Raw genomic sequence first — 25,441 nt, 5'->3', positions numbered from 1 at the left:
TCAAGGAGTCCAACCACTCTCGCCACTCCTGCTCCCAAGCGCAAATCGCCCATGCTGGCCATCAGTGGACACTCAAACTGAATACATTTTGAATGAATGGAGGAAGCAAAGAGGGAGGGGGAGAGGAAAGGGATGGGAGAAAAAAGGGAAGGAGGAGAGGATGGAAGGAAGATTCATTTGACAGAAAGCGCATCACTGTATTTGCAGAAACCTTACTGGATGGTGAAGACTAACTCCTCTATGAGCCAGTAATTCTCCCCCTATCCTATAATAATCTAGTAATGACTGTTTTCATAGTTGTATGGTTCTAATGAAAGATGAAAAATGAATTTAAGAGAATCACAAACTGTCAGGTTAACTGTATACAAAATTTTTGTTCTGTTTTAGCAGAAGTTTCCACACATCAAGCTATCTGGTTACAGTTAAGCTATTTATTAATTACTTAGCCTATCACCTTTGTGCATTTGCACAAAGTACAGGTCACTCACTGCACTGTGGGAGCAAGAGATTGGAAACAAATCTAACCATTTGTTTCAGTCCCTTCCTGCTACTATAACAAAATACCTTAGACTATGTAATTTACAAACAAGGAAATGTATTGCTTATAGTTCTGGAGGCTGCAAAGTCCAAGATGGAGACACCAGTAGATTCAGTATCTGGTAAGGCCCATTCCTTATGCCCTTTTTTTTTTTTTTTTTTTTGTTTGTTTCCAGACAGAGTCTAATTCTGTTGCCCAGGCTGGAGAACAGTGGCATGATCTCCACTCACTGCAACCTCTGCCTACTGGATTCAAGCCATTCTCCTGCCTTAGCCTCCTGAGTAGCTGGGATTACAGGCATGTGCCACCATGCCTGGCTAATTTTTGTATTTTTAAGTACAGATGCGGTTTCACCATCTTGGTCAGACTGGTCTTGAACTCCTGACCTCATCATGATCTGCCTGCCTTGGCCTCCTAAAGTGCTGGGATTACAGGCGTGAGCCACTGTAGCTGGCCTTTTTTTTTTTTTTTAATTAAAAAATCACTGTATTACCCAGGCTGGTGTACAGTGGTACAATCACAGCTCACTGTAGCCTCAAACTCCTGGGCTGAAGCAATCCTCTTACCTTAGCCTCCCAAGTATACGGGACTAAATGCATGTGCCACCATGCCTGGCTAATTTTTTAATATTTTGTAGAGTCAGGGTCTCACTGTGATGTCCAGGGTGGTCTCAAACACCTGGCCTCAGGGATCTTGCATTTCCATATGAATTTAATACTACCATGTCAATTTCTACCCAAAGAGCACTGCTCTTTTAATTGGTATTGTGTTGAATCTACAGACCAATTTAAAAGACTACTACAAGATATTAACAATATTGAGTATTCCAATCTATAAATGACATCACTTTCTATTTATTCAATTTTTCTCAGCAATATTTTATTGTTTTCATTGCACAGGTTGTGCATACATTTCATTATATTTATTGCTAAGTATTTCAATCTCCAATTATTCATGCTAATATACAGAAAAACAAATAACTTTTGTATAGGACCTCGTGTAAACCTTGACACTGCTCAACTCAAAAAGCTTTTATGTGGACTCCTTAGGATTTTCTACATAAATGATCATGTTATCTGCAAATAATGACAGTTTTACTTTACCCTTTCCAAACTTGTATGCTGTCTTTTCTTTCTGTTTTTTTTTTTTTTTGGTCTTATGCAATTGCACAGGGTAAGAGCTCCAGCAAAATGCTGAACAAAAGTGGTGAGAGTGGGTATCCTTACCTTGCTCCTGATCCTGGTGGGAAAGCATTCAGTCTCCAGATTAAGTATGATGCTAGCTGTGGAGTTCCCACAGGTCTCCTTCTACTTCTAGTTTGCTAAAGAGTTTTACTATGAATGGGTGTAAAATTTTGTCAAATAGTTTTCTAAAGATGTTGAGATTAATGTTGTTTTTTTTTTAATTTTTTTTTCCTCTTTTATTGTGTTGAGGTAAATTTTAACCTTGCACCCCTGGGATACATCACACTTGGTAATGATGGATTATCGTTTTTATATATTGCTGGATTCAGTTTTGTTAATGTGTGCTTTTATATTGCATCTATAACCATCTATAATCATGAGGAATACTGGCTAGCCGTTTTCTTTTTTTGCAATGTCTTTGTCTGGTTTTGCTATCAGGTAATGCTAGCTTCCTAAAATGAACTGGAAAGTCCTTCTACTCTTCTGTTTTCTGAAAGACTGTATACAATTGGAATTATTTCTTCCACAAAGGATTGATTCAATTAACTAGTAAAACCACCTGGGCCTAGAGTTTTCTATGTGGGAAGCCTTTTTATTTTAAACTTTTATTCTGAAACACTTATGGATTCCCAGGAAGTTGTAAAGACAGTACAGCAAAGTCCCATATACTCCTCATTCACTTTCCCCCAACTGTCTGTGGATAATGAATTCCCTCAGCTTTTATTTGCCTAAAAAATTTTAATTTTACTTTTTTTTTTTTTTTTTAAATACACAGAATTCTAAGTTGACAGGGTTTTTCTTTCACATTTGAAGATGCCATTTTGGGCTGGGCACAGTGGCTCACTTTGGGAGGCCGAGGAAGGTGAATCACCTGAGTCCAGGAATTTGAGACAAGCCTGGGCAACATGGAGAAACCCCATCTCTACTAAAAATACAAAAATTAGCCGGGCGCCATGGCATGCACCTGTAGTCCCAGCTACTCAGGAGGCTGAGGCAGGAGAAGAATCACTTGAATCCAGGAGGCAGAGGTTGCAGTGAGCCAAGGTCATGCCACTGCATTCCAGCCTGGGCAACAGAACTAGACTCCATCTCAAAAAAAAAAAAAAAAAAAAAAAAAAACCCAACCATTTTGTTGTCTTCTGACTTGCACAGTTTCTAACTAGAAGTCTGTGATCATTCTCACCTGCCTGTCCTTAAGAGTTTCTTATCACTGTTTGTCACCAATGCCTTAATGGGCATGGGGATGAGGGTGTTTGTATATTTATATATGCTTATCTTGCTTTAGCTTCCTGATTTTCTTGGATCTATGAGTATATAATTTCCATCAAATTTGGATGGATTTTGGCTATTATTTCCTCAAAAAAAAATTTTTTTTAAAGATGGAGTCTCCCTGTGTCACCCAGGCTGGAGTGCAGTGGTGCAATCTCAGCTCACTGCAACCTCTGCCTCCCGGGTTAAAGTGATTCTCCTGCCCCAGCCTCCCAAGTAGCTGGGACTACAGGCACACACCACCATGCCTGCCTAATTTTTTGTAATTTTAGTAAAGACGGGGTTTCGCCATGTTGCCCAGGCTGGTTTCAAACTCCTGAGCTCAGGTGATCTGCCCACATCGGCCTCCCAAAGTGCTGGGATTACAGGCGTGAGCCACTGCGTCCAGCCTATTTCTTCAAATGTTTTTTCAGACACACTTCCCACTCTGCCCCCTGACCCGCCTTTTTTTCTTGGGCTCCAATTTCAGGTATGTAGGACCACTTAATTTCATCCCACAAGTCAGGGGTTCAGTTCATTTTTTTCCCCAGTCTTTTTACCTCTCTGTTACTCATTATGGACAGATTCTACTGCTATGTCCTCAAACATACTCATCTTTTCCTCTATTTTTTTTTTTTTTTTTTTTTTTTTTGAGACGGAGTCCTGCTCTGTCGCCCAGGCTGGAGTGCAACGGCACAATCTCAGCTCATTGCAACCTCCGCCTCCTGGGTTCAAGCAATTCTCCTGCCTCAGCCTCCTGAGTAGCTGGGATTACAGGCACACACCACTGTGCCTGGCTAATTTTTTTGTAGTTTTAGTAGAGATGGGGTTTCGCCATGGTGGCCAGGCTGGTCTTGAACTCCTGAACTCAGGTGATCCACCTGCCTTGGCCTCCCAAAGTGCTGGGATTACAGGCATGAGCCACCGCACCTGGCCTCCTCTATTCTTTTTCATATCTTTCACTTCTCTCTTCATCTGTGCATGCTTCCCTTTACATACTTAAGCAGAGATCATATTTACATCGATGCATGCTAATCCTATCATTTCTATCCGTTCTAGATCTGCATCTATTGACTGATTTTTCCCCTGGTTATAGGTGACATTTTCCTGCTTCTTCATTGTCTAGTAATTTTTTATTGCATGCCAGATTATGATGGAGTCTTATATTTTGCTGTATTCCTTTAAAAATTATTACTTTGGCAAATAAGTACGCTACTGTATTAGTTACCTATGCTGCATGACAAATTACTTCAAATCTTTAGTGGCTTAAAACAATCCATTTATGATCTCATAGTTTCTGTGGGTCAGAAAGCTTAGCGGAGTGCCTCTGGCTCAAGGTCTAGCACGAGGAGGCAATCAAGTTGTCAGCAGGGCTGCAGTTATCTCGAGGATCGAAGATCTGCTTCCAAGCTCATCTACATGGCTGCTGGCAAGCTTCAGAAGATCTGTTCCCACACTTCCTAATGTGGGCCTCTCTGCAGGGCTGGCTCACAACATGGGAACTGGGATTCCCCGGAGTAGGTGGCTCTAAGTGATAGCAAGAGGAGCATTCAAGGCAGAAGCAAAGCTTTTCGTAACTATTTTAGCAGTGATAACCTTATCCCACCACTTCTTTTGCTTTGCCATATTCACTGGAAGCAAATCACGAGCTGCAGCCAACACTCAACAGGAGCAAATTACACAAGGAGCAACTACCACCAATTGGGAATCGCTGGGGAACATTTTAGAGGCTGCCTACTATAGCTACTTAAGGATCTCCTTGGTCCTTCTGCATCTTATTTTTAAAGATCTTTTACGGCAAATCTAGAATACTATTTACTCTGAGGGTATTTAGTTCTATGATACTTTCAGGTGTGGTCCTTTAGGAGTCTATAATGAATGCCATCTATTCAAAGAGGTGTCCCACAGTGGCTGGTGGGAACTCAAATGATTTCCTGCCCTAGGTGAACTACCAGAAGTGTTTGCCTGATAGCTCCCTGTTCCTGGAAATTGTTCCTGGAAAATTATTCTTGCGGGGCTGTTCCTGGAAAATTATCCTTGTGGGGTTTCACCCAATGCAGGTACAGGTTGGTATTCAGGCAGACTCAAAGGGATGCCTGTGCAGATTTCTATGCTCCTTTCTCTATGCAGCTCCCTCCTCCCAGTATCTGCCCTGCAAATTCGAGCAGTCGCCTTCTCCTTGAATGTTGATTTGTGTTTACTCAGATCCAATTGGTTTTCTCTTCCCTGCTCCATGTAGGTTCATCTTCCCTGCACCACCACCTGGAAATTGCCTCCGGGAAAAGACTGTGGGCCACAGTAGGACTTACCTCATTTTAAAATTTTTGTTCAGGGGTCACAGTTACGTACAATGTCTGAAAATAATTGCTTCTTATATTTTGTCCATCTTTCTATTAATAGTTGTTTGTGATGGCAGAATAATCCAGCCTGTTACTCCCACATAGCTAGGAGTAGAATTCCTACCCAGAGAGTTTTGAAAAATGAACAATCCCAATCTTAGGCCCCAGTCCCCAGAGATTATGATTTACCAGGATGAGGTCTGGGAATTTTACGTGTTTAAAAACTCTCCACATGATTTTTATATACGATTAGGTTTGAGAAGCACTGTACTAACTAATCATGTACTAAAAAGCTACTGAATGTAGCTTATAAGTATTAGCTTTTTGCAACTTGTAGAAATATTTTTCACCTCCTATCTTTACAAAGATTTACAAAGTGATGCCTCGTACATTAAACGTCAACTGATAAACACCACTTAAAGAAAGTTCATCTTATTTGAAGTTTATTACATTTGGCATCTTTATTTTGCTTTTATCTATATTTTCAGAATTTTAGATGAAGTTTGATTAATAGGGAGCACATAAAAAAGCATTAAATCAGCTGCGCACAGTGGCTCACGCCTGTAATCCCAGCACTTTGGAAGGCTGAAGAGGGCAGATTGCTTGAGGTCAGGAATTTGAGACCAGCTTGGCCAACATGGTTAATACCATCTCTACTAAAAATACAAAAATTAGCTGGGTGTGGTGGTGCACACCTGTAATCCTGGCTACTTGGAGGCTGAGGCATGAGAATCACTTGAACCCAGGAGGTGGAGGTTGCAGTGAGCCGAAATCATGCCACTTCATTCCAGCCTGGGCAACAGAGTGAGACTCTGTCTCAAAAAAAAAAAGGTCATTACATGGTGGAACAGTATTCTCTTCCCTTCTTTTTAAATTACGACATGATGTCAGGCATGGTAGTTCATGCCTGTAATCCCAGCACTTTGGGAGGACCAGGCAGGTGGATTACCTGAGCTCAGGAGCTCAAGACCAGCCTGGGCAATGTGGCAGAACCCTGTCTTTACCAAAAACACAGAAAATAGCTGGGCATGGTGGTGCACGCCTGTGGTCCCAGCTACTTGGGAGGCTGAGGTGGGAGGACTGGTTGGGCCTGGGAGGCAGAGGTTGTGCAGTGAGCCGAGATCATGCAACTACACTCCAATCTGGGTGACAGTGAGACCCCGTTTCGGGGGAGGAAAAAAAAAAAAGACATAACATCTTGTATATACATGCAAATACAAAGCCACGAACTCACAATATAAATGCAGAGGGAGTACACTAGTAAACACAGCACAAATGTCTCAACTCGAAATGAAAATGCTCCCCAACACCATTATTTTAGGGAAGAGGTGCAGCCAGGGCTACCCTTTATCACAGGATAATGAGGTTTAGGCAATGTTTCCTTTGGCTACTCTCACCTATGTGGAAATACTCCGCCTCAACTATACTGTCCAAAAGCGGCTAAATAAAATGCACAATGAGCGGCCTCTTGAGCACTACTGAATAGCCCTCTGCCCCGCTTCTCAACTGCATTCCACAATGGCATGGAGGAGCAACTTTTAAACTTGTTTCTAATGTATCAATAATGACCTGTGCCGGACCGGTTACAAAACAGCCCTCATGAATCACGCTTCTCTGAATTCATGCCTTGTGCACCCCTTCCACTCTGAATCGCAGCTGCCCTGTGACTTGCTTGGATTAAAATAGCAGGACAGAAGTGTCACTGTCCAAGTTCCAAGCTTAGGTCTTCAGAAGCTTTGCTAACTTCCATTTTCAGTCTCTTGGAGCTGGAGATAACCATGCTGTGAAGGAGCCTGAGAAGACAAATCACATGAAGAAAGCGGCCCAGGAATCCTGTTGAGCCCAGGCCCTATCCCACCTTCTCTATGAATTCAACTGCAGGAATGAGCCCAGGAAAGCCAGCAAAGAATTGCCTAGTCAACTCAGAGAAATGTGAAAACTAACAGAACTGTTCTTTCAAGCCACTAAGTTCTGAAGTGATTTGCTATGCAGTAAAGGCTGAGACATGGCAACCACATATTCTACTCAAGAGACACCTCTGTGTCTTAGTGCAGTGACTAAAGTCACTGAATCCAGACAGCCTAGCTCTGAACCCCCACTCTACCACTTAATTGCACGAACCTCGGCAAGTTACTTAACTTTTCTGGGCCTCAGTAACCACATGTGAAAAATACAGATAAGAACAGTACCTAATACCCAAGAGTTGTAAGGATTAAATGAGTTAACATTATAAAGCATTCAGAACAGTGTAGAACACATAGCAAGTGTTCAATTGTTGCTATCATTATTAGAGTCTATCAGAATAATACAATTTACACTTATATAATTTATCTCTATTAAAGATACTTACAGTATTTTAGGAAACAAATTCTAGATACATCCCTGCTGAGGTAGTCATTTACCCAACTAATACAGGTGTATATGACTGTGAAGAAAAGGCTTCAACTTTCAGATTCTGAGGCCCTAAGAGCCTCCTGTGGTTCCAGGCACTCACCTGCATAGGGGACACAGCTGCTGCAGGAGGGGTTTTCATAGGACTTGGGCTCAGGGGTGTTCGAGGAATTGCAGCTGCAGCAGGGTTTGGTACTACAAAAACAACAAACGGAAATAACGTCACTGTACAGTGGAAGCTTAACTGGTCTCCACTTAAGGACTCGCCTGATTACCCAATGCTCTCAAACCCTGCTGGACACTGTCTTGGCTGACGTCTAGCCTCTGCTGAACATCTGTAGCCGTGTCTTAGCACACAGGTGCTTTTCCTCCCATCAGGTGAATTATTTGCATCCGTAGAGTAGTCATGCTTATTTCTAACCCTTGTTATGGCAGTCATTTCGTTTTTGTTATTTAATTATGTTATGTAGTTAAAGTGCTCCATAAAGCAATGAAATTCAAGTAGTAAAACCCAAGAGGAGTATTTACATAACTATATCAGGTAAGAAGCCTGGCAGGTAAAGGATGTTCAACAGTTGCATATTAAACAAAAGAATGAGGAACTCCTGCTTGTCTTTCCTCAATTCCTCCTGCAGAGTCCATCACTTCACATATATTTTCTGATTTGTATTTAACGCAGGGATGTGGAATCACTTGTTGGCATATCAGTCTCTCTCTCTCTATAATAAACTGCTGAAAAGTAGTTTATGTTTTTAGAATTTATTAATTTCCAGACAGTTGAGCATAGCACAGATTCTGGTAAAGGCTGCAAAAATGATTATTCATTTGATGCTGAATTAAATTAAAAATGGGATACAAACACACAGTGTGGAAAGATGAAGCAGATCACTGTGGACTTTTTTAATGCAGCCAATATAAACATGAATATATTTACTTACATTTAGAATTGATATCTTTAGATGTATTCTCACGTACTAAGACAAAATTCACAAAACATAAAGTTAACCGTTTAAAAATGTGCAGTTCAGTGGCATTTAGTGCATTCACGATATTACGCAACCATCACCTCTACCTAGTTACAAAACATTTCATCATTCCAAAAGAAAACCTAGTATCCCAATAGTCACTTCCCATCCACTGTCCTGCCAGCATCTGGCAATCTGCTTTCTGTCTCTATGGACTGACCTAGTGTGAATATTTAACATAAATGGAATCTTACAATATGTGACCTGTTGTATCTGGCTTCCTTCAATAAACATAATGTTGTAAAGATTCATCCATGTTAAAGTATGTGTTACTACTTCATTCCTTCTTGTGGCTGAATAATATTCCATTGTATGAATATACCACATTTTGTTTATCCATTCATCCAATGCATGGATACTTGGGTTGCTTTCATCTATTAGCTATTGTGAGCAGAGCTGCTACGAACATTTAAGTACAAGCACAGATGCTTCTCGATTTATGATGGAGTTACGTCCTGATAAACCCATCATAAGCAAGTCAAAAATGCATTTAATACACCTAACCTCCCAAACATCCCAGCTTAACCTTGCCTACCTTAAACAAGATCAAAACATTACATTAGCCTACAGTTAGGCAAAATCATCTAACATGAAGCCTATTTTATAATAAATGGCTATGTTGAATAACTCATTTAAATTACTGAATGCTGTACTGAATGTGTATCACTGGCACTACTGTAAAGTCAAAAAATCAAAAGTTAAAGTATCGTTAAGTCAGGGACTGTATTTGTCTGATTATCTATTTCAGTTCTTTTGAATATATAATTAGAAGTAGAATTGCTGGGTCATTTACATATATTTTATTATAAAATAACATGAGGCTTTTTAAAAACATTAGTATGAAGCAGTTTTGTGCATTAAAGCATGCTTTACTAACATTTTGAATAGGTGTATAATTTTAATTTAATGTAGACATTCCATTATCAATTTGATTTTCAAAGCATATATATATTTTATTCTTTAGAGACAGAGTCTTGCTCTGTTGTCCAGGCTAGAGTACAGTGGCTATTAACAGGTGCGGTGACAGCATGTTACCGCCTCGTCCTCGTAAGTAGTTGGAACTACAGGCACTTGTCAGCTCAAAGCATATATATTTTAAAGTTCTCCTTTCATCTTACCCCATCATATTACCCAGAGGTGGCCACTAACAACAGTTCTGGGTACATCTTTCTTGCACTTTAAATGCAAAAACATTTAGTTATCTAAGTACCTTAAAAAAACAAGACCACACACACTATATATGTACACACACACATATAGGTATATATAGATATATACACACATATATATATGTACTGGCCTGCAACTTACTATAAAGGATTGCAGCGCACAGAGCCACTGCTCTGGTGGCACACTTGAATAAAGGACCACAGACATGTTTTAACATCAGTACTTTGAGATCTATGTCATCCTTATTAAAATATGCATAGTATTTTACTGTATTAATTGGTCATAACTGTCTTAATCCTTTTAGTAGGTGTTTAAGCAATTTCTAGGTGTTCCATTTTTCCAAACAATGCTATACTGAAAACTCTGTATATGTATACATATGTATACATACACATATACAGAGTTTTTCATACATAATACTATCTTTATACATAATACTTGTGCCAGTACTAAGTATAACAACTTCAGAGTCTGTAAAGATAGTATTATACATAATACTATCTTGTATTATACATAATACATATAAAGATGGTATTATACATAATACCATCTTTATGCATAATACTTGTGCCAGTACTAAGTATAACAACTTCAGAGTCTATGAATATGGCATTTTAAACTGGAAGGTGTTGCCTAACAGTCCTCCAGAATGTCTACACCAACAGTGTGTAGGAGTATACATGTGGCTTTTGCTCTGCTTTTAAAGTCAATGAAAACTCATTTGTGTATAATCACAGAATACAGATTCTAGTAGCCTGTTAATAAAGTTTAAAGAATTTCTAGATAAAAATTTGAGCTTCAGGACATATTACAATTAACTGTTTGAAAAAACCACAACGCTTTTCCTTTCCCAGAGCTGAGGAAGTTAGATGAAAAAAAGTCAGTCATTTGAAAGTGGGAAGAGTAAGCCTCTAGAGCTTGTATGAAAGAAAGCCCGGCTTGATTCAGAACCTGAAGTGCCGTGTAGGACTACAGTGAGTGGGGGAAGAGTGGTTCAACTGAGGCAAAGAGTAGGCAGGGGTCAGACCATGGAGGCATTTGGGAATCTGAATTTCGTTTCAACTATAATAAGCAACTGAAGGACTTTAAACAAGAAAAGATATTTTTATCACGGGATGAAACAGGGAGATTAATTTGGAGGTTACTGAAATTACTGGTTGATGGTGGCTTGAACTAAAGCTTGTGCCACTAGAGATGGAGAGAAGACAAAGCAAAGATATCCATGATGTAGGCTGTATCAACAGAATTTGCTAGTAATGGACTAGATGTAGTGGTAAGAAAGAACAAGAATTTAAGGAAGATCCCCAGACTTTTGGCTTAAGTAACTGGGTAGAGTGATGCTGCCATTGATGCATGGGGAGGAGGCTGAAGATGGCAGACAAGAGTTTGGTTTTTGGATGTCAGATGTCCAGGAGACACCTGAGGGTCCATGTCAAGTAGGCATCTGGATAGACATGACTGAGGAGTTTAGAGGAAGGGAAGAGCTAAAGTTATACATCTGGAAGTTCTTAGGCATAGAAAACCTACTTAAAGTAACAGGAATGTGTGTGATCCACCGAGGGTGAGAAGACACATCTCTGCTTGGGATTAAGGCTTCTGTCTAAGACTAACACCTCTGAAGCTGAAGAGATCTCAAACCTTCTATTAAATATCACCTTCTGTTAAGTCTAGTGCATTAATACTATATGAAAGTTAATGGGACTAAGAGTAAGACAGTAAAGAATACCAAATCAGACCAGAGAATATAAGGTAAGTAAACACAACCGCATGCAGTAGGCACAATGTAGGAGAAATTAATTACCTTGAGATGCACTGTCAAAGGACTTGATGAGGGTTTTTACTGTAGGAGTTGGCTCTGAGGAAGTCGAGGACCTTCTACTCAGTCCCATTCCCTGCCTTAAGGCTGCCAAATCTCTCTCAACGGCATTCATGTAATTGTATACCCAGCCTCGCTCCTCCTCTTGCCTGAAAATAATATTAAAATCAGAGCATTTTTACATAGGTACTAGAACATACACATTTTCCCTGCCCAGCTGAAAGGCACTAAAAACTATCAGTTTAATGGCCGGGCGCGGTGGCTCACACCTGTAATCACAGCACTTTGGGAGGCCAAGGCAGGAGGATCACGAGGTCAGGAGATCAAGACCATCTTGGCTAACACAGTGAAACCCCGTCTCTACTAAAGATACAAAAAATTAGCCAGGCGCGGTGGCGGGCGCCTGTAGTCCCAGCTACTTGGGAGGCTGAGGCAGGAGAATGGCGTGAACCCATGAGGCAGAGCTTGCAGTGAGCCGAGATAGTGCCACTGCAGTCCGGCCTGGGTGAAAGAGCGAGACTCCATCTCAAAAAAAAAAAAACTATCAGTTTAAAAAAATTGTATCAGTTGAGCTTAGTAAATTACCTGGTCTAATGTTCTCATTTGCTTGGTAAATACCAGGAAATGATGCTGAAATTTTTATATCAGGTTATCCTAAGTAAGTTAAGCAACCATCAAATTCCATTTTCATCTGAGTAAGTGTAAGGTAAGGACATCAGTAATCAATTAGCAGTAAAATAGGAGGTAGACTGGCTCAGAGCTGAGACTCCCCAGGTCCTGTGCTGCCGAGAAGGCCCTTCTCAGGAGTCTGGAGGTTCACCAGTACCTGATACTGTATAATATTAATTTATACTGGCTCTAGCTAATACATCATGCTTAGCCCACACTCTTTAAAAAAATAAAAATAAAAACGAGGCAAGTGGTGTAGACTTCAAATAGAATTCTACAAAAAAAAAAAAAAGCCCAGACCCATATTAGTAACATGAGTCCCCTAGAAGCTCAGTGTGATGCATCCTGAGTCATCTGAAAAAATCAATTCCATTTCATTTCTGGCACATTCTAAATTCACTATGCTGACTAACACAGAATTCTTTCATCTGGAATGAGATTATAATTGCAGAGTTTGTACATGTCATATAACTATCAAGTACGTGAATAAAAATTAAGCCAGTCCTTAGGAAAAATCCGTCTTTGGTGGCCATTTGGCCTTCTGACAGTATTTTGCCTCAAGATGTACCACAGGCTCTTAAGGTCATTTAGCTGTCATGATTACAACTTTCTTTTCTTTTTTTTGAGATGGAGTTTCGCTCTTGTTGCCCAGGCTGGAGTGCAGCGGCGCATCTCAGCTCACCACAACCTCCGCCTCCCAGGTTCAAGTGATTCTCCTGCCTCAGTCTCCCGAGTAGCTGGGATTACAGGCATGTGCCACCACGCCCGGCTAATTTTGTATTTTTAGTAGAGACTGGGTTTCTCCACGTTGGTCAGGCTGGTCTCAAACTCCTGACCTCAAATGATAACGCCCACCTAGGCCTCCCAAAGTGCTGGGACTACACGCATGAGCCACTGCGCCCGGCTGATTAGAACTTTTAATAAAAAATCTATAACAGTGATTATCAAACTTTTTGATCTTAGAGCCCCTTTCTACTCCTAAAAATGAGTAAGGACCCCAAAAAGCTTTTGTTTATAATAGCTGTCTTCCATTACATTAAAACTAAGAATACATAAAAATATTTAATCATCTAAAAATAAAAATAAATACAGGGCTAATATATTTTTATGAAAAATAACTATGTTTTCCAAAACCAAAAAAAAATTAGTAAGGAGAGTAACAGGGCTTTGCATTTTTAAATCATCTCTTTAATGTCTGGCTTAAGAGTAAACAGCTAAACTCTCATTTCTTCTGTATTCAACCTATTTTGATATGAAAAAAAGCAAGTCTTACATAGATAAGGCAGGTGGAAAAGGGAAGATTTTAATAGCCCTTTTAGATAACTGTAGCTGTTCTTCTTTGATAACTGCACTAAAATGCAACAAGTAGTAACTTAAAAGTTAGCTCCAATGTGGAATCTGCAACCATATAAGTGAACTTTTCCTATTCTGCCCATTAAAATCCACTGGTCAATCTTGTTTAACATCACAGACTGGCTGTAAGGAAAATATTAGTTCACTGAATTACACAGATTTTCTAAATTCTGTCATTATACATTTTTAAGTCGCAATGATCTCATCAGAAGACACCTTATGGGAAGCTGCCAAACTCACCAATGGTAAATTACAAGTTTTCCAAAATCCTAACATTCACTTCAAAGCCCACATTTTATCACTGGCAACGAATACTGTCAGTTGTTTTCCTTTAAGTGATAGGCTGTCTTAATTGTTTTCACAAAATATCCACCAAATAACACCAAAGTCTGAATGATGCACAGTTTGTCTGTCATTCTCAAGTAAAAAAATGGCATTCCATGAAAAAAGAAAGCAGTTCAAACTAACCACAGCACTTTCCTCAACGTGACCTCACTCTTCAGTATAGTCTTGAGTTTAGCAGATAAAGCACAAGTGCTTTTTCTGTACTTCCCATTTTGTCACACAGAATGCTAAAGAGTGTACTCAAGGACCAGGATTTAGTAAAATTAATAATTTACTGTTTTACCAAGGACATCTTTAAGTGAAACCTACATTAAAAAAAAACTGCAAGTATGTGGTGGTGAAGAGTATAATGACTATGAGTGCAATTTATTGCCAAGACCTTGGTTAATCAACAGTTTACACTTGCTTTTCACTAACAGTTTAGAAGTCAACACAGTGAAAAGGGCAAACAATGTGATGGTATTATGAAGACAGTTTGACCTCACAGAGTCCTTAAAGGGCCTTAGGGACACCCAGCAATCTGCAGGCCTCACTCTGAGAACCACTGCCCTACAAGACGCTACCTCTTTCAGAAAGCATTTTAAAAACATGTGTCTTAAAGTCTTATGAATTTTTGAGATCCAAAGGAATGAAACTTTAACAGTAGAATTTCATTCACTCAGGATAACTACAGAATGAAGCATTTCTGATACGTTATTCGTTTAATAATATAAAGAAAAAAAGTAACGTAATACATGTTTTATACTAGTAGAGAAACAATAATCTGTCTCATTCCATGTTCTGCTTAAGGAATCCAATGAAAAATGCTTAGCAATACTTTTCTCTGACCCATTTACTAGAGCAAGGCAATAATAAGACCATTTTTTAAAGATATACTGTTAGTTTTCTAAATTTCTTCCTATGCCCACTTAATAATTACTCAAACTAAGGAATAATCAAATTCTTAGTAATAACCTCAAACACAAAAATACTATCCCCTACTCTTAGATGGAGTCTCACTGTGGAGCTCACATGTCACAACTGTCATTTCATCTAATAATTTTCATCAGTTTCCAATGATGTCTATGTTACATGGGGGAAAAAAACCTACTGCGGAGATTCATGTGATTATAAGATAAAACAAGTGAAAATTCCTCAAGTAAATGATAGAGAGAAACTCACTTTGCATTCTTTACTTGGGTCTCCAAAAATACCAGCTAAAGTATACTGATCATTGGCCTGAGCACTTGGCAGGCATTATCTTATTTAATCCTTATGACAACACTGTAAGGCAGGTAGTATTGTGTCATTTTCAAGATGAGAAAACTGAGGCTCAGGGAAGTCAAGACTTCTGACCAAGATTACAGCTAGTAAGAGGCAGAGCTGGACATGAGCCAAGAATATCTGTCTCCAGAGTCCACATCCTTAATCATGAGGCTACACAATCTAAAGAAAATTAATAGGGCTGGACTGTGGGGCTGGGGGAAAGGAGAATCATGTGAGAGACCATCCTGGCTCCCTCCAGAGTTGTGGATCACTGATACTGACAACTCTGAAAGATCCACATAGACGGTACTAGTTTACATGTGCCATAAAATGAGGCCCAGAAAAGCTGAGTAACTTCCATCAGATCCAAACTCAGTAAGTATCAAACTCCACATTTTTTCCATAGCACCACATCAAAAATTGGGATTTAAGTGTTCTCTACTGAAACATAAGTACACAACAGGTTTCTCAGAACTTACTTGCGTGACTTTATTTCCTCCAATTCTTTTGTGAGTTTCTCATTTTTTTCTTGAGCCTCATGTAACCAGCGCTTCATATCACCAATCTCCTCTTGGGCTTCAGATTTAATGTCATTTGCAATGACTACTGCAGTCTGGAGATCAGCCTGAAACTGCCGCCATTCCACAGATTCTTCCTATATTAAAAAACTAACTTTTTATGTCCAAAAGAGAGCAATCAAGATTTATTTAAAAGCAATAAAATTTGTTTATGATTGGATTGCTATAACGCACTAATGCTTCCAAATGATGATTAATTTTTTTAATCCCAGAGAACTGCTATTATCTAACAGGCAATGCAACTATTATTAGTGAACTTGTTCTTAATAAGGAAGATTTTCCAGCTGATCTGCCTACTGAGGCATCAAGTACTCAGAGTGCTCAACAGATATTAATGATAATAATGTCAAGCTTCCCTTCTTCATGCAAGTTTCAAAGCAAGTCTTATGAAAATAAACATCATCCAGAATTTATGGATCTTTACCTCTGAAAAGCACAAGAAGGTATATAATGGTATGTGAACCATACAGTGAAAAACTATAAATACCCTGACATCAAAACCTAACAGGAAAAAAAAAAAAAAAATCAAAAGAAAAGGAAGAGGAAGAGGAAGCCAGAAGAAAAACACTAAACTCAATATAGGCAGGCAAAATTATACAAAGAGGCAGTAAGGAACTACGTGGTCTGTTGCTTCCCACAGTCATGGAGGATGCGGGTGTGTCCGGGTGGGGAAGTCTCCCTGGGACTCACCTCCATCAGAGCCATAGCTGGGGCATGCCTGAGCCCCATGCCCCCCATACCTGTAAAGCAATTTTCTTACACCATGAAAGCAGCCTGAGCAACTGTGGTATGACCCAAACGACTGAGTAGCTTTCTCCCTACTCCCTGCAGCATGGCTGCATTGCTGTTGGCAAGATGGATCATGGCCACAAAATGAAGAAAACTTGTATGAAAACAGACTAGTTTGGGGCACCTTATAACCAAAAGCTAATAATCTTTCTTACACTTTTTCCCCAAATCTATCTTTCTAAAATTACTACCCATAAATTTCTACAGGTCGAGTATCACTTATCCAAAACCATTTCAGATTTAAGATTCTTTGGATTTTGGAATATTTGCACTATACTTAACAGCTAAGCATCCCAAATCTGAAAATCCGAAATCCAAAATGCTCCAATAAGCATCTCCTTTGAGTATCATGCCATCACTCCAAGAGTTGCAAATTTTGGAATATTTTAGATTTCAGAATGTCTGGTTAGGGATACTCAACCTATAGTACATTCTTCTACCCAAAATCTAGCACCAATCCCAATTTGAAATGATAGCATTTGCTTTCTGCCCAAAGCCCAATGGGGCCAGTATTATCACTGTATCCAAAACTTAAGATGAATGATAACATGGTCAATGACTACACCTCAGATTTCAGAAAACTGTTTTCTAACAAGACAATACATGAAGATTTATCCTACCCGAAGTCTTCTGTGGAGTGTCTTTATTTCTCTTTCCATGTCGTGCTTTTGATCCTGGAGTTTTTTAACTGTATCTGAAAAGATCACCAAAGTTTAAATATCTATTCTCACAACAATCTTCAGAGTAATAATACAAAGAAAAGGGGTACTTAAATATGACATTCAAAAAAACTTATCCTGTCCAAAGACTATAAAAAATTTTAATACAAAACTTTAACAGAAAAAATGTTAAATCCAAGTAATAACCAATATTACTTTCCTTGGAAAATATCAAGTTAAAAATCACAATTTCTAAATCACTTCCTTCCACAGTATCTTAATTTTGAAACAAAAAGTAAAACCGTTAGAAATTCACTTTGTTGGTACATAACCAATCAAAACAATATTGACTGTGACTACAATATGAACTTTTAATCATAAGTATTATTAATCTGCAGTATTTATATAAGCATATCTTTCCTTATACACTGGAATAAATTCCAGAAAAGAAGTGAATTAGTAAAATCAAAATTAGTAAAAAATATAATACCCAGGGTAGCTGCTGTTTCAATTAATCCTATAAAAATCTTCTTAAAAAATAAAGAATATATTTATAAAGTAAATCAATAATTCCTCGAATTATTTATCCCATAATGTGAATTTTCTTAGAAAAATTTCATTCACTCTAAAAACATTCAATGAGCACCAATAAGATGCAAAGTACCATTCTAGATAGAGTGAGGATACAAGGATGAAAGTGTAGCACAGGCTAGTCTCCCTGGAACCAGAAACGTAAAGGGAAGTCACCTTCTCTTTGGAGGTTCTACTCTAAAATCCATGCATAAGAGATAATGCCTTAGGAGGGTGCTATGCTGATAGCTGCCACTAAGTAAACCGCTCACGGCTGGTTACTTTGACAGCTCAGGAACCAATCACTTTTTGGTTAAGGGCAAGAAAGGGTACTTACACAACTGGTGGCAAATCCTTTACCCTGATTTACTTACAGCCCCACCCCAGTAGATCCCTGGCTGTTGTGTGTGTGTTCCAAGTGTGTCTTACACAGCCTTGTACCATGTTGCCGCCAATATTACCACATCTCGACACATCTGTCTCAACCATTAGACTAAAAACACTTCAAAGGCAGAAGCCATGTGATGACCTCACAGACTCAGTAGTTGGAACATGGTATCTTTAAAATGGAATAAATTTATAAATGTGCCCGCTAATGGTAGCAGTAATAAAAAGTAATGCTGAAATCATTACCTAGGGTTTTTTTTTTTTGTTTTTTTTTTTAATAATTATCCTATTGACAGAACTTAACGATTTATCATTAGGGACAACATAACTATAGACATTAGTGTTTCTGGGTAAATAACATTCTCTCCCATTCCTTATACTTAGTAGCAGGAATTCAGGAATAGTGAACACCTGCTTGCAATGACACATGTAATCAAAAAATTATTCCTCTAGCTAATACTTTATTGGCTTTTAATCAGGACCCTAAAGTATGAGTATGCTGATGTTTTTTCTTAGATGGCTCATCATCTTCTTTATCCCTGTTCCACTAGAATCTTCTCTTCTAAAACTTTTTTGCCATTATGCTTTACATTTGATGTTGGTATATGTGTGTTCTGATTTTTTTTTTTTTGAGACGGAGTCTCAATCTGTTGCCCAGGCTGGAGTGCAGTGGTGTGATTTCAGCTCACTGCAACCTCTGCCCCCTGGGTTCAAGCGATTCTCCTGCCTCAGCCTCCTGTGGAGATGGGATTACAGGTGCCTGCCACCATGTCCAGCTAATTTTTGTATTTTTAGTACAGACGGGGTTTCACCATCTTGGCCAGGCTGGTCTTGAACTGCTGACCTCATGATTCACCCGCCTCGGCCTCCCAAAGTGCTAGGATTACAAGCATGAGCCACTGCACCCGGCCAGTGTTCTGGTATTTCTAAATGGCATAAATTCACTTTAACAACATAGAGCCTACAATATTTACAACAATTATATGTGGAATAATAATTACTACAAATAAATAATAATGCTGTATTTTCTAAAGCTGGATCAGAAATAAATGGGATAAAACGTTGGTGGCAGGGGCAATTCTGGTAGCCAGTAGTTAACTTGCTCTCATTCATTGCCCCAAAACTGTGTAACAAAGTCAGGTCCTGTGAAATAAAAAGGTTCAAAATTTACTCTTTAATTCGATAAATGTGTCATATGTACCAACTTTGTACCAGGCTTTTTTCTAAGTGCTTAAGATGTAAAGGAAAGGAAAAAGATATAATCTTCATCCTCTTAGAGACAGAAAGGCTAGTCTTGTGTTGAGACAACAAAGGTAGATGACTTCATAAGCAAAAGATTAAACTTTAAAGCCTGTCTCACATATAAGCTACTTCAGACTCAACCTGCAAACTAAGAGTCAAACAGACCATCTAATCTGGTTTGGGTAAAGCAGACACCAAGCTGAGTAGACGAGTCTAATGCCCTGATCCTTATCTCTGGAGGCAAGGATGGCTCTGGAATCAGCAAGGGAACTTGGTTCCTTGCGACCTCACACATAGACAAATTCAGGGTTTTGGACATAGACGAGGAGTAAGGACAGAAGCTGAAAAATTTCTAATGTTGAAAACACTGGGAGTTACACCTTTCATTTACATTGTATCAATTTATATGCAAGAAATATTTCATAATCAAAACAGGCGGTCAGGCGTGGTGGCACAGGTCTGTAATATCTGCCGATCACCTGAGGTCAGGAGTTCGAGACCAGCCTGGCCAACGTGGTGAAACCCTGTCTCTACTAAAAATAAAAAATTAGCCGGGTGTGGTGGTGGGCGCCTGTAATTCCAGCTACGCAGGAGGCTGAAGCAGGAGAATCGCTTGAACCCGGGGGGCAGAGGTTGCAGTGAGCCAACACGGTACCATTGCACTCTGGCCTGGGCACCAAGAACGAAACTCCATCCCAAAAAAGCAAACAAACAGCAAAAAACAGGCAAGCAAACAAAAAATGTTAGGAGTGTAAGTTCTCTTGAAATTTGCTAAAAATTGTTTTCTTTTTCTTGTCACAAAGGACATGACACAGCTACTTATTGTTAAACATAATACACACAAGACAAATGACAGCAAATCTCAGGACAGCTCACTTTTAACATTTGGCATTTTGATTCTCAGGCGACATTTTAAGCTACCTGGTCATCTTAGACTGATCATAAATTCTCAAGTTGCATTCATTCCTTTGCTCTTTTTCTCTTTATTGACCTTTTTTCATTCATGGCCACAGAATTCACATAATCACTGTTCTTTAAAAGGTGTTTTTCTGCTCCCTGGCACTACATTTTTATTATTGTCACTTCTTAAAAATAAATAAATAATCCTTTTAAATAAAAGGGAAAGTGGCAGCCAGTGGAAATATTCAGACAGAATAAAGTGCACTAAAAGTGTCTGTAGGGATTTGATTTAAACTTTACAATCTTTACAATCATGACTACGTTTTTACTCTGAAATGGAATGTATTTTTTTTTTCCTGGAAACAAAGGAATTTGTGCTTAAGTTCTTGTTGTGAAGACTAGTTTGCAAAACTGCCATCTAGCACTATTTGTGGTCACACAAGAAAGCAGCATTACTCTTCGACTCTCAAACCTCTAACAGCAGTTTCCTTCCTCTTCAGTGTTCCTACTGTGAGGGACACTGCCATCTACTGTCTTCAACTCAAAAGCAACATTCAAGTCTACCAAGGAAAAGAACTACTACTATGATCTTCCTATTTTTAAATTACAAATTATAACTCAATTTTTACAATGTTATTTTTATTCTAGAGATCAGGCAAACTGCTGTTCTCAATGTTATTAGACCAACTTTGTTCTGAACAACTCTGGGCACTGCCCTACTCATTTAACAATGGGTTCATAACTTTTGAGTCCCATTATTGATTATGAACCCCATGATTCTCTGACAAAAAATAATCCATTCTCGGTCTGGTTATATCCCCATCAATCATGCTGATATTGCCAGGCAGTTACCATGGACACAGGATCAACCTGTGACTTTTTCTTTTCTGTTCTGAGATAAAGTGTCACTCTGTCGCCCAGGCTTGACTGCACTGGCACAATCTCAGCTCACTGCAGCCTCCACCTCTTGGGTTCAAGCAATCCTCCCACCTCAGCCTCCCAAGTAGCTGGGATTACAGGCACCTGCCACCACACCCGGCTAATGTTTGTATTTTTAGTAGATATGGGGTTTTACCATGTTGGCCAGGCTGGTCTCAAACTCCTGAACTCAAGTGATCTGCCTGCCTTGGCCTCCCAAGGTACTGGGACTACAGGCGTGAGCCACTGCGCCCAGCCTGGTTTGGTTTTGAACTCCCAAAGTGCTGGAATTACAGGCATGAGCCACCGTGCCCAGCCCTATTTTATTACTAAATGCAAATTATCCCCACATGTTTAAAAGAGTAGGACAAAAAAGAATGAAAAGTTATCACTTACTCTCTAGATCAGAAATAATGAGGTTGTCATGAAGTTTCACAGCACAACGTTGTTCTACTTCATCTTCAAGTTCAAAGATGGTTTCTTTCATGTCACTCCTTTCTGTTTCTTTTTCATCCAGGTCTGATCTTAATTTTGCTAACGTCATATTCAAATCTTCAATTTGTTTCTTAGCTTCTTCTTGGAAGGCTCGGTATTCATCCTCTACCTATGTAAAATTGATGATGCAGATTTAGAAAAGTTAAGAGTTGTTCTAAGGTAAGTTCCAGAATTGAGGTACACACAGTTTCCAAGGGGAGCTAAGTATGAGGCACTATGGATAAACTAAAACAACCTGTGTAATAACTGTTAAAAAGTATGAAAAAGCACTCCATGGTAAGATTTTATATAATACACTTAAACATAAACTGTTGCTGTAACACTGACTGAAATTATATTGATGTATCATTGAACTTAACCAGATTATTTACAAGGAAACTTTGGAAATTTTCGTTTCTCCAAAGTTTGGACTGAAAGCATGTACGTTTGATTAATGATTAACATGTTGTCCTAACAAAAATGATGTCATATTTGTGACGGTTCCAGTATCAAACTGAAATAGGGAAAACAATTCTCAAATAGTGTTTTTACGAAATTATTAGTTCACAGTAGCCTCTCAACATATATGTGCCAAGAAATAATACAAATCTCCTAAACCGTAACTTTAAAAGTGATCACTAAAAAAACCCTAAAATCTAAATTACTCAAATTTTGGCCAAAGATATATTAAAATTTATTTTAAAATCATTGCACTAAAATAACAAATAAATAAAATGTAAGCTAGAATAACTAGTATAACTAGAATAACTCATGGAAATAAACAGTTCATCAGCAACCACATGGGGTATAGATCCCTGGCCAGAATGCCAGGGGCCCTGGGTAGCAGTTCCAACTGAGTCCTCACTATTATGCTGGAGGCATGTAAAACAAGGGGCTGCACTGATAATTGCTAAGGTCCCTGCCAGCAATAAATCACAAGCCTCTGAGAAACAGGTGCCTCTATATGCCAAAAATATTTTTTAACTCTCAACAGATCTCTATTTGAAAAACTATTACTATAGCAAGATAAGAGGAAACATGCACTGCTGATGCTACAGACTGGAATACTGACTCTCCACCTATATTACACCAAAACAGATTCGAGATGAGGTGGGGGGAGGTAAAATTTCATGACCCACTCCATAGGCATACTCAGAACTAGGGACAAATTCTGGTTTTAGCTGTAATACCAGCCACATCGTCTCACAGGCAGGAAAACAGAACAAGTGAGAGAAAGTGACATTATCTTAAGAACACTTTTCACTCTATTCCAATAAAAGGAAACCATTCTCAAGTTTTAAAAATATGTTTTAAAAAAAAGCTAATAACACACCAAACCAAACCAGTGACCCAGGTTCTCAGTAAACACTGTGCACGGCAGCTGCCTAATGCTGTCCGGAACATTTTAATCTATTTAAACAATACCTTAGCAATGGCATCCTGTAATCGACTGGCATCATTTGGGGTATGAGCCAGATCTTCCTGCAAGCTACTAGCCAAAGTCTCTGCTTTTTCTTTGTCCAGCCTGACACTCTCCAGGAGGTCCTGAATATCAGATTTGTCTCCAGAGTTATGGATAGAATACAGCTCTGCCACTTTCTGCTTTTCATTCTCCAGCTGGGCCTTCAGGCGATTCATCTCTATCTGGTCACTGGCCACTGTGGCTTTGTACTCCTCTAACGTGGCTGCCAAGGCTGCTTTCTCTTTCTGCTCAGACTCAATAATTCGCTCCATATGGTGACTGCGTTCTTTGAGTGCCCCTATCATTTCTTGAGCTTCCTTATTGTCTTGTTCTGCCATTTTCAAAGTATTGCTTAAATGCTGCTGGACACCAAGAAGCTGCTCCCGTTCACAACGGGCATTCTCAGCGAGGTCCATGTAACGTTGTTCTAATTCCATATAGCGCCCACTTTTTACATCTTCATCTATGACGTAAGAAATGTGATGCTCATCTAGAAGAGAGCGGAAGTATTCAATATGTCGACTAAAGTGTTCCAACTTATCACTCTGCTGACATAAAGACTCCATCAGAATAACCTTCTCTTCTCCAAGCCTTTCGTTTTCACTATTCAGTTCCTGGGTAATCTGCTGTAAATCAGCTAGCTCTTGCAGGGTTGCCTGGAGTTCCTCACTTGTACTGTGCTGGTTCTCTTCCATCTGGTGTATCCGTTCAGTCAGGCAAGCCACGGACACTTCACTGGCGTTCCCGCTGCTCCCCTTCCGGGAGCGCTCTATGCTGGGGATGCCTTCCGACTCTGAGGAGGATGGTGCATCCAGCGCATCATCGCTCGATGTGAGGGGCTGGTAGACCTCACTGCACTCACTGTCTAAATTGTCCATGGAGTTACTGTGCTGATGGTCCATTAGCGTATTTTCATCCTGACTCAAGAGATCCTCCACTGAGCCAGGGGCAGAGCCTTCCACTGAAGAAGTCAGAGTTCCTCCTCCATCGCTCTGGTTACCAGGGGTGATTTCTGGGCTCAGGGACTGATAGCCAAACGGTTTTTCAGAATTGTCTAACCTCTGCTCTAGGGAAAAGCCCAATGCATTCAACCTGTCCTTTAACATTCTGTTTTCATTTTTCAGCTGGTTGAGTTCTTCACGGATGGCAGTATTCTGTTCCTGCAACTGCAATAAAGTGGACTCCACATCAGTCGGCTGGTGAGCCATAATAGTTTCCTTCTCAGATTTTTCATCACCCTCAGAATGATCCTCATTAATGCCCAGCTGGGCACGCATGTCTCGCAGTTCATTTCTCAAATGTAAAATTTCTACGTCTTTGGTTTTTGCCAGTGTGAGAAGATCCTTCACTTTGGCCTCCAAAGCAGCTCTGTCAGTGATCTGATTGTCTGACTTAGACTTGCTCATACGAACGTCACATTCTGTAGCAGTTCGACTGTGGGAACGTTTGGCCAATGCCATGTCATTAGCTCCCTGACCTGCAGAAGGTAGTTTTTTGCTCTGGTTTAATCGGGTACGTTCACGTAATCTTTCTCTAGTAGAACTGGATTCTTTATTACCTGTAGAAGTGCTCCGCTTGGTTGAAGAAGCTGTGCCTATGTGTTTAATACAAAAAATGTAAGGCAAAAATGTCAGCAATAAAAGGCTACATAGAATACACAGTTCCTGCCCCAGGTGTAATGAGATGAAATCCAGGATCTACACAATGATTTATATCTACAATAATCTTGCCTTAGAGTCTGTTACTTTAAAGTTCAATTTCTTCAAAACCAGAAGATCATTCATCTTTTAATTATCAAGGAGAAATAAGTTATACACTTTGTTTTACACGTTTTTAAGAGAGTAAATTTTATGGAATGTGAATTACATCTCTATAAAGCTGTTACTGAAATGATATACATTAACTTGAATCCAGAAGCAGGGTTTTAACCAGTTCACCAGAGGCATAATATTCTAGGGCAAGACAGGCGAAGGTAACTCCAGGATTAGCCAGTCGGTGGTAAACTAACTGCACACAGATAGTGAAGGGAGATCATAGGTGGGCAAGAAGGGAAAAGCAGTCTCTGAGCAAACCAAAAATCTAAGCTACCTACTAGAAACACAAAAATTTTACTCTGACCAAAGTAAATGCAAAAAAGTT

General features: G+C 39.4%; 1 protein-coding gene across 4 annotated transcripts in view; it reads right to left on the bottom strand.

The window, feature by feature from the left end:
• LOC129022787 (cytospin-A-like) overlaps window positions 1-25,441 on the bottom strand; it is a 109,464-nt gene that overhangs the window by 35,078 nt on the left and 48,945 nt on the right. For all 4 annotated transcript variants that reach the window (XR_010125886.1, XM_063662857.1, XM_063662855.1 and 1 more), the window contains 6 exons: window positions 23,266-24,896; window positions 21,763-21,970; window positions 17,311-17,384; window positions 15,803-15,978; window positions 11,697-11,860; window positions 7,804-7,895 (listed from right to left, as the gene is read on the bottom strand). Coding sequence is in view for 3 of the 4 variants with exons in the window: in XM_063662857.1 (XP_063518927.1) it covers window positions 7,804-7,895; window positions 11,697-11,860; window positions 15,803-15,978; window positions 17,311-17,384; window positions 21,763-21,970; window positions 23,266-24,896 (2,345 nt within the window). In the remaining variant the exon portion in view is untranslated. The remainder of the gene's footprint in view (window positions 1-7,803; window positions 7,896-11,696; window positions 11,861-15,802; window positions 15,979-17,310; window positions 17,385-21,762; window positions 21,971-23,265; window positions 24,897-25,441) is intronic.

This window comes from Pongo pygmaeus, chromosome 23 (genome assembly GCF_028885625.2).
Source record: "Pongo pygmaeus isolate AG05252 chromosome 23, NHGRI_mPonPyg2-v2.0_pri, whole genome shotgun sequence".
NCBI lineage: Eukaryota > Metazoa > Chordata > Mammalia > Primates > Hominidae > Pongo > Pongo pygmaeus.
This window is presented reverse-complemented; position numbering and strand designations above follow the sequence as displayed.